The sequence below is a fragment of the Melospiza melodia genome, chromosome 16 (genome assembly GCF_035770615.1).
Source record: "Melospiza melodia melodia isolate bMelMel2 chromosome 16, bMelMel2.pri, whole genome shotgun sequence".
Lineage (NCBI taxonomy): Eukaryota > Metazoa > Chordata > Aves > Passeriformes > Passerellidae > Melospiza > Melospiza melodia.
The window spans coordinates 5,009,127-5,020,851 of NC_086209.1; the positions used below are offsets into that span (position 1 = coordinate 5,009,127).

At 63.1% G+C, this 11,725-nt stretch overlaps 1 protein-coding gene across 2 annotated transcripts; it reads left to right on the forward strand.

The window, feature by feature from the left end:
- The first annotated feature begins 838 nt into the window (after nt 1-838).
- On the forward strand, nt 839-11,484 carry LOC134425620 (glycine receptor subunit alpha-4-like). Of its 2 annotated transcripts, XM_063170375.1 has the most exons (10): nt 839-955; nt 3,372-3,505; nt 3,921-3,988; nt 4,662-4,885; nt 5,015-5,097; nt 5,288-5,428; nt 5,511-5,725; nt 5,977-6,126; nt 7,020-7,115; nt 9,766-11,484. In XM_063170375.1, exons 1-10 carry the CDS (start codon nt 873-875, stop codon nt 10,042-10,044), a joined length of 1,473 nt encoding a protein of 490 aa, XP_063026445.1. In that variant the 5' UTR covers nt 839-872; the 3' UTR covers nt 10,045-11,484. The 2 variants fall into 2 exon arrangements, with proteins under 2 accessions (XP_063026445.1, XP_063026446.1); XM_063170376.1 differs by lacking the exon at nt 7,020-7,115.
- The last annotated feature ends 241 nt before the right edge of the window (nt 11,485-11,725 follow it).

Here is an 11,725-nt window from a genome sequence, read left to right on the forward strand (position 1 = left end):
ACCAGGACAGTCCTGTCCATCCGCTGAGCCCTGGGAAAGGCTCCCAGCAGGGGGGACCTGAGCTGCGGCCCCAAGAGCGGGCACAAGGGTTTAGGGGCCCGGTTTACCCAGGCGCTACCCCCCATCCGACGGGCAGTTCTGGGACATCCCTCATCCCTGTACATCCCTGAGCCCGCACATCCCCCAGCCCCGCACATCCCTCAGCCCCGCACATCCCCCAGCCCCGCACATCCCTCAGCCCCGCACATCCCCTGCACATCCCTCAGTCCCGCACATCCCTCATTCCCGCACATCCCTGAGCACGCACATCCCTCATCCCCGCACATCCCTCATCCCCGCACATCCCCGAGCCCCTACATTCCTCATTCCCCGTACATCCCTCAGCCCCGCACGGGCTGCTCCCGGTACGGTTCTCTCCCTCCGAGCGTCCCTCGCACATCCCTCAGCCCCGGCGCGTCCCGAGCCCGCTCCAGCCCCGAGCCCGGCGCGCCCCGAGACCCCCCAGCCCCCGCCGGGGCCGCTCCCTCCCCGCACCGGGAGCCCCCCCGAGGGCCGCGGGCTGCGGGCCGGGGGCAGAGGGCCCCGAGGGGCCGGGGAGGAGGCGGGCACCGGGCCGGAGCCCCCCACCCACCGCCGCTCCCGCCTCCTCCCCGCCGCGGCGGGCGAAGCTCCGCCCGGCTCCCGGGGCCCGCAGCCGGCCGGCGCCCACCCCGCGGCGGGCGCCCGGACTATGAGGAGCGGGAGCGGGCGGAGGGCGGCGGCAGCGGCCCCGGTGCGGCCCCGGTGCGGCGGGAGCGGGAGCGGGGACGCCGCCGCCGCCGGCCGGGTCATGCCCGAGCGCCCGGGGCGGCGGGGCTGCGGGCTGCGGCGGGATGGGCGCGCTCCGGGCCGGTGCCCTCGCCTTCCTCCTCCTCCTCCTCCTCGGCTGCCTCCTGCCCCGGCGCGGCCCGCTCAGGTGAGCGCACGGCGCGGGTGCTCGGTGCTGCGCGGGGCCGCGGGACCCCGGCACCCCGACCCCGTCCGTCCCCCGAGCCGCGATTCCCCCGGCACACGGGCGGGCATCACCCCCTCTCGGAGACAGAGCTCCTGCGGGACCTGGGCATCCCTTCAGACCCGCACCATCCCCGGACCCTTATCCCGACCCCCGATCCGGAGCGGGCTCCGCGGCCTGATGCCCCGGACAGAACGCTCCCCGCTCCTGTTTGAACCTCCCGCAAACCTGGCCTCGCTGCCCATTCCCGGGACCGCGACCCAGCGCCCCGGGAGCCAGCAGCCTTCCCCCCACGGTCCCCACCGCACACAGCCAGACCCTGCCTGTCCCCGGCCGCCCCCGAGGGCTCCCCGGGCCAGCGGGAGGGTCACCCACGGGAGAAGGGGAGAGCCGAGCCCGTGACAGCCCAGGCAGCTCCTTCCCTGCCGCCGCAAAGCCCCCGGGATGTCCAGATCCTCTCCTGGCTCATGGTGTGTGGGGAAAGGAGAGCTCAGGGCAGACCCTGACCCAGACCCTGGCTCACTCGGGACAGTGGGTGGGTGCCCCAGGTCCCCTGGGTGCAGGAGCAACTCTTGGCCCACTTGGGTGGAAAATCTAAAGCCCTCAGGTCCCTTTTTCCATCTCTGTCCACCTTGGGTGTTATCTGTTATCTGGTCCACCTTGGGTGTTATCTGGGACGAGGTGGGATGCAGGGGAGAGAGGAAGGGAAGGGTTGGGGGCTGCAGGACTCCGGGGCTGAGCCTGATCCCAGTCCCCCTCCCAGCACTCAGCCAGTGTGGCTGGAGGGGCGCGGGGGGATTTGCAACATTCATGCCAGGGAGGGGTAACCCAGAATTGCTTCACGTGCAGAAACTGCCTGTCTCGGGGCAGCGTTTTCAGGCAGACATCAGCGTTTTCAGCCCTGCCATCCACGGGCTCCACAGCGGTGCAGAGTGAGCTCCAGGGCCCCGCGGTGCCCGGCCCGGGTCGGGGCAGAGACCCCAGGGCAGGCAGCGCTCAAGGCAGGGGCTGTGCCCCAGGGCCGATTCCCCTGCCGGGGATGCCGTGGGCACTCTGGGCGTTTTGGCATCCCCCACGCTGCCCTGAGCATCCCGGGGCTGCAGATCCGCTGCGCCTCCGTTATCTGAGCCTCCTCACGGAGCTACCTGCCAAGGGAGCCCGGGAGCCTCGCTGCCACGTGCTGCAGGGGAGAGCCCTCGCTGTCCTCTCCTGTGGGAGGACACGGCTCACGGCTCTGTGCCGGGCACAAGCCTCACTTAACCCCTTGTTAGCCTGGCCCCTGGCAGCCCTCCTCCCAAAGGCACCACACCTTGCTCATGCAGCTCCTGGCGGGGAATTCCTCCCAGCCTTTTGCTCTTGATCAGGATGAATCTCAGCTACTCTCTGCTGCCCTTCTCCAATTAAAGGAAAACCTGCCCCACTGGAACACTTTGGTTGTGGCCATTTCTAGCTGGTAAGGTGCACATAAACCCCTTTAGGATGAATCTCACCCCTTTAAAAAGAGGTAGGAAGAAGGACCACAGGGTTCCCAGCATCATCCTCTTCTTGCAGTGCTGGGGCTGTAGCTCCAAGCAGGAGTGAGATCCACCTGGGCACAGACCTGGTGGAGTTATAAGCCTCATGCAGCAGCACCAGCAGCATGCTCAAAGCTTCTTTTGTGTCCAGAGATGTCTGGCTAACTCCTCTCCATCACAGCCACATGCCTGGCAATGTGGTGAGTGAACATCTCTCGCATTGTTCCTTGAAATTATCATTATAGACTGACGGCAGGAGAGAAGCTGGCAGGCTAAGATGCATTCACAAAAATATCCCCTCCAGAGTCAGTTTAAATAAATCTCCACCGTCACTCAGAGCACTGTGTGGGAGAGCTCATCCCCATGGCTCGTGTGGAGGTGGGCTCTGCTGCTCCTCTCTTGCCACATCTCCCTGGCCCCTGGCAGGCTGTCAGAACCCAGCTGGACACTCCTCACTCAGGCAGGGCCGTTGTGTCCTCCAGCCCCCCATGACAGGCACTGTGTGATTGTTTGCTCAGCAACTCAAGCTGAGCTGTAGGTGGAACCTGAGAAGGAGCTGCCCTGCTTTCCCTCCAGCACTGGCTGTGCCCTGTCCCCACCACAGCCCTGGAGCCAGGAGACACCGGCCCCCCGCCCCATGCCAAGGGATGTGGTGGAGCAGGGACAGGCAAAATGTGGGCATGTGACACTCAGGCTGCTGCAGGTGAGGGGAAAGGCCACCAGGAGCCCAGCAGAAGGAAGGGATCCCCCACCATGCTGATCGGGCACTGGAGTGGCTGCAGCCCTGGCAGCTGAGTGTCCCCAGGGGAGCCCAAAATGTGCCTGCAGAGCCCTGGCAGCAGCTGACCTGCCCCCCTGCCCCACAGGCTGGTCTCAGGGCGGGAGGAGATTAAAGCTGGCTCCCGAGGCTCAGCCCAGCCCATGTCACCCTCTGATTTCCTGGACAAGCTCATGGGACGAACCTCAGGGTACGACGCCCGCATTCGACCCAACTTCAAAGGTAAGAGGGGGGATGTGAGGGCTCCAAACCTGGCAGGTCCTGGCAGCTCATGGCTGCCCAAACCCAGGGGCTTTGGGGCAGGAGCCTGCCCCACATCCCTGTCCCAACACCCTGCCCAGAGTCCCGGCTGTCCTGCCAGCCCTGTGTGCTCGCTTGGCCGGCAGCATGGGCGTGCTGGGGTCACCCCCGCCCCGGGGGTGGCCCCACAGCAGGGGACGCCTGTGTGCCTTCAGGATGTCCCCGGGGGTGGCCCCACAGCAGGGGACGCCTGTGTGCCTGCAGGGTGTCCCCGGGGGTGGCCCCAGCAGAGGGGACGCCTGTGTGCCTTCAGGCACGCAGCAGGAGCGGTGTCCCCGCGTGTGCCCGCACGTGTCTCAGCAGCCAGCAGCAAGAGGAGGCTCACGCTGTTTTCCAGGTCCGCCTGTCAACGTGACGTGCAACATCTTCATCAACAGCTTTGGCTCCGTCACTGAGACCACCATGGTGAGCGTTTGGGCAGCCTCTCCCAGGGCCTCAGGGCTGGCAGGGGCTGTGCTGGGAGAGTGGGGGTCCCCGTGCCCATGGCTGTGCTTACAGGGCTCCTGTGACCCCTTCTGGCACCACACTGGGGACAGGCAAAGCCATAGCACGTGGCTGTGGCTTTCCTGGGGTCAGCTAACACAAGCTTGGCTATGTGGGTCACATTCCCTGTGCCTGAGCTGGAAGAAAGAGCCCCCCAAAGGGTCACGGTGGGGCAGATGGATGTAATCCCCCTGCCATCCTGAACCTCCTTGGGTGCATGAGGAACACATCAGAGGAAGTCCCAGGGCAAAAAAATTTCCTATTTGTGCTTCTGCAAAAGCCTTAATACTATCAAGAGTCCCACAGAGCCATGTGCAGAATGCTGCAGGCAGCAGTTACTGGTCTTCCACCTCCTCCTCCTTCTCTCAGCTGCTGTGGCCTTGGCTTTTTAATTTCCCCTGGCTGCCAGCAGCATGGGAAGGCTCCTGAGCTGCCCCTGCTCCCTGCTTTATTAGTGGCAGGCACGCAGCCACAGCAGGGCTGAGCCTCAATGGAAGCAGCCCCTTCCACCCCCTCCTCCATCCCTTCCTCCTCCTCCTCCTCCTCCTCCCCGGGCACCGGGGGTGCTGTCACTGACCGGTGCCCCCTGTGCCAGGACTACCGGGTGAACGTGTTCCTGCGGCAGCAGTGGAACGATCCCCGCCTGGCCTACCGGGAGTACCCCGACGACTCCCTCGACCTCGACCCCTCCATGCTCGACTCCATCTGGAAGCCAGACTTGTTCTTTGCCAACGAGAAAGGGGCCAATTTCCACGAGGTCACCACTGACAACAAGCTCCTGCGCATCTTCAAGAATGGCAACGTGCTCTACAGCATTAGGTAGAACCTTCCCCTCTGGTGCAGTGCCTGACTGGGGAGGCAAAGCTTTCCCCTGGCCTTCCATGTGGTGACTTTTCCCCAACGACTGCCCCAGCTCCAACAACTCCCTCCTTTCCTCTGCCTCCTCAGGCTGACCCTGATCCTGTCCTGCCCCATGGACCTCAAGAACTTCCCCATGGACATCCAGACATGCACCATGCAGCTGGAGAGTTGTGAGTACCTTGGGGGGGTTCAAGCTGTGCTTCATTTCCCTCTTGCCCTCCCATGCCCTCCAATTCCATGCCATCCCAAAAGCTGGCAGCTCACTTTTTCTGAGGGACATGAGCAGGAAAAAGCAGTTGTTCAGGGTGGGGTTGAACGGGGTCCATGTCCCCATCCCATGGCTCCCTACATCCCCTCCAGTTGGCTACACTATGAACGACCTCATCTTCGAGTGGCTGGAGGAGCAGGAGGCCGTGCAGGTGGCAGAGGGCTTGACACTCCCACAGTTCATCCTCAGGGATGAGAAGGACCTGGGCTATTGCACCAAGTACTACAACACAGGTGAGCCCCCCAGGGACCTGCTGCCACCCCCTCCCATGGCCCAGGGGTCCCTCTCGCCCACTGGGGCCCTCTTTCCCTGCAGGCAAGTTCACCTGCATCGAGGTGAAGTTCCACCTGGAGAGGCAGATGGGTTACTACCTGATCCAGATGTACATCCCCAGCCTACTCATCGTCATCCTCTCCTGGGTCTCCTTCTGGATCAACATGGATGCGGCGCCGGCCCGGGTGGGCTTGGGCATCACCACGGTGCTCACCATGACCACGCAGAGCGCCGGCTCCCGCGCCTCCCTGCCCAAGGTCAGTGCTGCTGCCTGCTGGGCACCGCCCCAGGGCCAGGGCCAGGGCCAGGGCCAGGGCCAGGGGCAGCCTTTCCCTGGCCATGCCTTGGCTTTGGAGCCTCATCAGCTGGGGCACCGCACGTGCTGAGGGGTAACGCTGGCTGCTCTGGCCCGTGTGCCCAGGCTGAGAGGGCTCCCAGCCTCCTGGCAGCAGGGGGGACGAGCAAGGTGGGGGGCAGTGGGTCCCTGAGCCCCCTGTCACCCCGGCAGGTGTCCTATGTGAAGGCCATTGACATCTGGATGGCCGTGTGCCTGCTCTTCGTCTTCGCCGCCCTGCTGGAGTACGCGGCCGTCAACTTTGTGTCGCGCCAGCACAAGGAGTTCATGCGCCTGCGCCGCCGCCAGCGACGGCAGAGGATGGTGAGTGTCCCCCTCTCTGACATCTGCTCCTCCTCAGCCCCTGAGGGGACAGCCCAGGGCTGCAGGGACAGTTTGTCAGCAGCCCCCAGGGCAGGGCTGTGTTCCATAGCCACAGATGGCTCCTCTGGCACCCCGGGGACCCACGGGCACTGCAGCACAGGGCTCGGCACCCATGGCCCTGCTTAGGGTGCTGTCCTTCTCCTGCTGGGACATCCTCGGGCTCTGCTTCCTCTAAAAATGCAGAAAAATGAGCAGTGAGGATGGGGGAAACCAGCCTTTCCCCTTACATGCAGCCCCAAATCTGGGCTCCTTAGGGTGACAGGGACTCACTGCTGTGTCAGGGAGAAAAATGTAGAAAAATAAGCAGTGAGGATGGGGAAACCAGCCTTTCCCCTTACATGCAGCCCCAAACCTGGGCTCCTTAGTGGTGACAGGGACTCACTGCTGTGTCAGGGAGGGACCTGGTGGCACCCAGGGACAGGTGTGGGCTGCAGATGGGAGCGCAGCAGGATCTGCAGAGGCAGGATCCCTCACTCATGGAAATAGTTCTCCCCTCTGTCAGCCCACCAACACAGGCATCAGGCCTGCAAGAAGCTTGGGGTAGGGATGTGGCTGCCCCACTCTCATTTTAAACAGCCTGTGAGGCACCAGATCTCCATGGAAGACACGAGTACACACACACAAACATTCACACACAGAGCATCCCATGCAAGCAAATCCCTTCAGCACGTGCTGAAGACAGATCCCAGTGCCAGGGCACACTGGGGGGGCTCATTCCCCCACACACAGAGCCCCCATCTCCCCCCAGCACCCCCACCCCAGCACCCAGAGCCGCTGCCCCGGGTCACCCGCTGTCCTGTTTCTGTTTGGTGCGCACTGCTGGATGCCACAAGGGCCTGAGCAGCGGCACGGCCAGCCTGGAGTCCCTGCGGCAGCCGAGCAGCCGGCACAGCAGCGAGCACACCTACGCGACGCTCTGCAGCTCCCGGGTAAAGCACGACCCTGCGGCAGCCCCCGTGCTTCCCCAGCCAGCCTCACCCTCCCCTCCCCGCAGGGAGACCCCAGGAGCAGCCCTGGGGGCAGCAAGGAGCTGCGGAAGAAGCAGGATAGTGATTAGCACAGAGAATGTGGCTGATGGGCGAGGGTTTGGGCAGCCTCTCCCAGAGCGTCAGGGCTGGCAGGGGCTGTGCTGGGAGCGTGGGGGTCCCCAGCGCTCATGGCTGTGCTTACAGGGCTCCTGTGACCCCTTCTGGCACCACACTGGGGACAGGCAAAGCCATAGCACGTGGCTGTGGCTTTCCTGGGGTCAGCTAACGCAAGCCTGGCTATGTGGGTCACATTCCCTGGGCTCAAATGTGTTGGGAGAGTGACGGTAATGGAGCAGATTTCCCTGTGGAACCCCCACTCCATGCCTTGGGGTCCCCTTTGGTAAAGCAGCACCAGCAGAGTCCCCTTTGCTGAGGGTGAGTGATGCTGAGGGTGACTGAGCCCAGCTCCCCAGCCATGCCCACAGCCCTGGCAGGGTGAGGGCTCTGCCTCCCTGCAGCAGGTTCCAGGCACTCCCAGCTCTGTTGGTTCCTCACAGCCCCATCGCCCACCAAGGGCCTTCTGAGGCAGGGAGGAGAGAAAGCAAGCTGCACCCACGCTGGTTTGGGGCTGGGGTTGTTCTTCAGGTGGGACAAACGAAGCTTCCCCAGGGTCTTGCTGCTGTCCCCACCCCAAACTGAGAGAGGACAGCGGCCTGCAGTCCCTCCTGCACAGGCAGCTGCTCAGGGCACATGAGCACTTTGAGGCACAGGGAGAAGTGTGGGGCAGGGCAAGCTCCCCGGGTGTTGGGGAGATGCAGGGGGTCAACCACAGCTCCAGGGAGGAGATCAGGCTCGGTCACCCTCACCCCCTCTACACCACCAGCAGCCCTTGGATGCCAGGAAAGGCATCTTTGCACCCTGCCTTTCACAGATGACTCCTGGAGAGCAGCACCCAGCCAGGGCAGGGAGGGGGAGGCTCTGTGCAACCCAAGAACCGTGTGCTGGCTTAGAACAGACCAAAGTGAGGCTGCAGAGCTCCCTGGGGTGCTGCTGGCACAGCACTGGGTGCAGCCAGGAGCACCTCGTGGTGCTGCTCAGTCAGAGATGGGAGCAGAGCCTCACTACCCACAGCTCCTGTGCCTGAGAAAGCACAGCCCGGGTCTCACAGCCTGAGGGCAAATCCCTCCCGCAGACCACCCAAATCCAGGCTCAGGAACCCTGGGCTGGGGGAGCAGCTGCTGGTCCCCAGAGCACACAGAGCACCCAGTCCCCCCATCCAGAGGGGCTGCAGGCACTCAGCCTGAGGCAGGGAAATAAAACTGTCCTGCAAATGAGAACTGACCTCAGCAATCCGAGCCACTGCTGCTCTTCCCACTGTAAAATCTTGCTTAGCCTGTGGATTGCTGAGTTAAATAAAGATGCCAGGGTACAAACTCTCTGCATGAGAGCCCCCGTGCCGGCCAAGTGCCTGCAGGGGCTGACCTCAGCAGGCAGCCCCTGTGTCCTGGAGGGCAGTGCTGACCAGAGATGGTGTTTGGGGTCCCAAACAGCACCCAGACACAAAGTGAGGCACTGACTGCAGCAGGTTTTGGAAGAAAGGACCCACCACAGCCAGATACAGCACCACAAAGGCAGAGGGGAGCTGAGCTGAGCCACAGAGACCAAATGAGTCCAGGGCTCAGCAAAAAGCCAGATGTGCAGCCTGTGCTTGCACATGCCCGTCCCTCATCACATCTCTGCACACATAACCCTCTCCAAGGCTAAAACAAGGCAAGTGGCTCGCAGTGCACAGCTGTCGATGGGGAGGAGGCAGGCACGGCTGGCCAGCCCCTGAGGCACCCAATCGGTGCCCTGAACAATGGCAGTGGGCTGCAGCCAGAGACCCTCACGGCAGTTCTGCAGCCCTGATCACGAACATGCAACTCCACGGGCACGTTGCCCCCTCTGCAGCCCTCTGCCAGCCAGGGGAGAGAGAGGGTGAGCAAGGGCAGAGAGACCTGCAGAGTCCAGCTCTTTCAGCCTCCCTCCTCTGCTGCACCAGGCAATCTCTGCCAAGCAGCCATGGGGAAAAATGAGGGCTTGGGTTCTCGGAGGGACTGGGGTGCCCTACAAGCCCTGGTGGTTCCTGCATCCCCGCCCTGCTCTGCCCCAGCAAGCTGCCTGTCCCCTCCTATTCACCATCACAGCCACACTTTCACCGCGCAGCAAACACAGCACACTCACAGCAGAGCCTGCACACCTCAGCTCCCTGCACCCAATGCACCCTGCACCCCTATGTGCCCCCTTCCAGCAGTTCACCTCCCATCCCTCTGGCTGCCAGAGCTGGGAGGAAGCTGGGGGGATGTGAGGGTCGGGCTGCCTTTGGATACACCCCGAAACACGTGCTGGATGAGAAGGCAGGAGCTCAGTGCTCACCCCTGCCCTGTGCACAGACAGCACTGGGAGCTCCTGCCTGCATGGCTGGGCTGTGTGACAGAGCTCCCAGCCTGGCACAGCACCCAGCACCCAGCACCAGCACCCAGCACCCAGCACCAGGGGTGTGCAGGACGTGCAGCCTCCCCCCGCAGCACCAGCACCACCGTGCCCTGCCTGACCACCTTTCCTTCGGCAGGAGGAAGAGCTGAGCCGCGAGAGCCGCTTCTACCTGCGGGGCTACGGGCTGGGCCCCTGCCTGCAGCCCAAGGAGGGGGCTGGGGAGGGCCCCGGAGCGTTCAGCCCCCCGGCCGTGCTGCGGGAAGGGGAGAGCCTCCGCAGGCGCTACCTGGACCGCGCCAAGCGCATCGACACCGTCTCCAGAGCCGTCTTCCCCTTCACCTTCCTGCTCTTCAACATCTTCTACTGGGTGGTTTACAAAGTGCTGCGCTCAGAGGACATCCACATGGTGCCCTGAGGCTGGAAAAGTAGGACTGACTGCCTCTTGGTGTCACCCCCACAGTGTGCTCAGGTGCCACAGGCTCAGCCAGAACTGCATTTCCCTCTGTCCCGGAGCGGTGGCACAGCTGGGCTGGGCTTCAGAGCCTGGACGTGTGGCAGTCCCTGTGCCACACTGGATTTTGTGGCACAAACTGGGGGGATCAACAATCACAGGTCCCCACGGTCAGCTGGAGAGACGAACCCCTCCTGCTTCCTGCATGGTGTCACCCCAGGTACCCCGGCATGCTGTACTGTCAGGGCAGGGAAACACCCCAGGAATGCTGTGCTGTCAGGGCAGGGAAACACCCCAGGAATGCAGCGCTGTCAGGGAACAGGGAAACAGCTACACCCCAGGAATGCTGTGCTGTCAGGGAACAGGGAATGTGCTACACCCCAGGAATGCTGTGCTGTCAGGGAACAGGGAATGTGCTACACCCCAGGAATGCTGTGCTGTCAGGGAACAGGGAAACAGCTACACCCCAGGAATGCAGCGCTGTCAGGGAACAGGGGAACAACCATACCCCAGGAATGCTGTGCTGCTGGGGGAACCCTGGGTAGCCAGGGGCACAGGAGAGCCCTGGGTATTTTGGCACAGCCAGTGGCCAGAAAACATCACCTACCCGAAAAATGTCCTCTCCCTTTTCCATACCTACCATGTTAGGCTGCTGCTTCTCCAGCCTTCCTCACTGAGTTGTGGACCAGTGATCAGGCTGCAATTCTCTGCTCTGGCCTGGAGCTTGCTTGCAGGAAAGAGCAGGCAGCAGCCCTGCCTGCACCTGGACTGTGCCCCCACAGCCCCTGCCCAGCAATGCAGCCCCAGCCAGCTCCAACACACAGCACAGCAGCAGGCTGGGGATGCTGCCCTCCCTGCAGAGCTCAGAACTGCCCGTGGTGCCCAGGGCTGCAGGATTGTGGCAGGGACAGTGGGCAGGAGGCTCTGTTTGCTCCAAGGAGATGCCAGCCCTGAGCAGGCAGCAGGCAAGCTCAGTCCTGCTGAAGGGGCCCAGATGGCCACTGCAGTTACAGATGGGAGTCACTTGGCACTGGGGAGATGGCACTGCATTATCAGCAGGGTCACAGCCTGTCTTCCAAGGGAGATTTTGGGATGAAAGCAGTGGGGAAAGCTTGGCCAATCCTTTTGGAGGAGCAGAGTGAGTGGTGGCATCCCCAGACTGCTGCATTCCCACAGCACCACGGTGCCAGAAGAGAGATGGAGGTGAAAATTGCCCCATTCCTCAGCCCAGCATCTGAGTGCAGCATCCCCTGGGCAGGCTCATCCCCAATGTTCCTCCCTGGAGAGGAGAGCAACTGGAACCCCAACAGGACAAGCTCGGCAAGGCTCCCAGCCCTTCAGATCTGGATACCCTCCATGCTTTGCAGGAAATAAATGCAGCAGGTGATGCTTAAGTCCTCCAGAGAGGAGTGTGGTGATGCTCTCCTTTCCCTCTGCCCTCAGGAGGTTGCAGCCCAGCAGTCCCCATGCCCATGGGCTCAGGAGAGGGCCCAGAGTCTTCCAGGCTGGGCAGGATGGAAATAGGACTCACCCCTTTCCTTGAGGGCTGTTGTGGCCCCATGGCACAGTGAGTGCTCCAGTGACCCACCTGCCATGGCAGGGGGACATGGCCAGGAGGCCAGCACTGCCTTCTGACACCAGACCC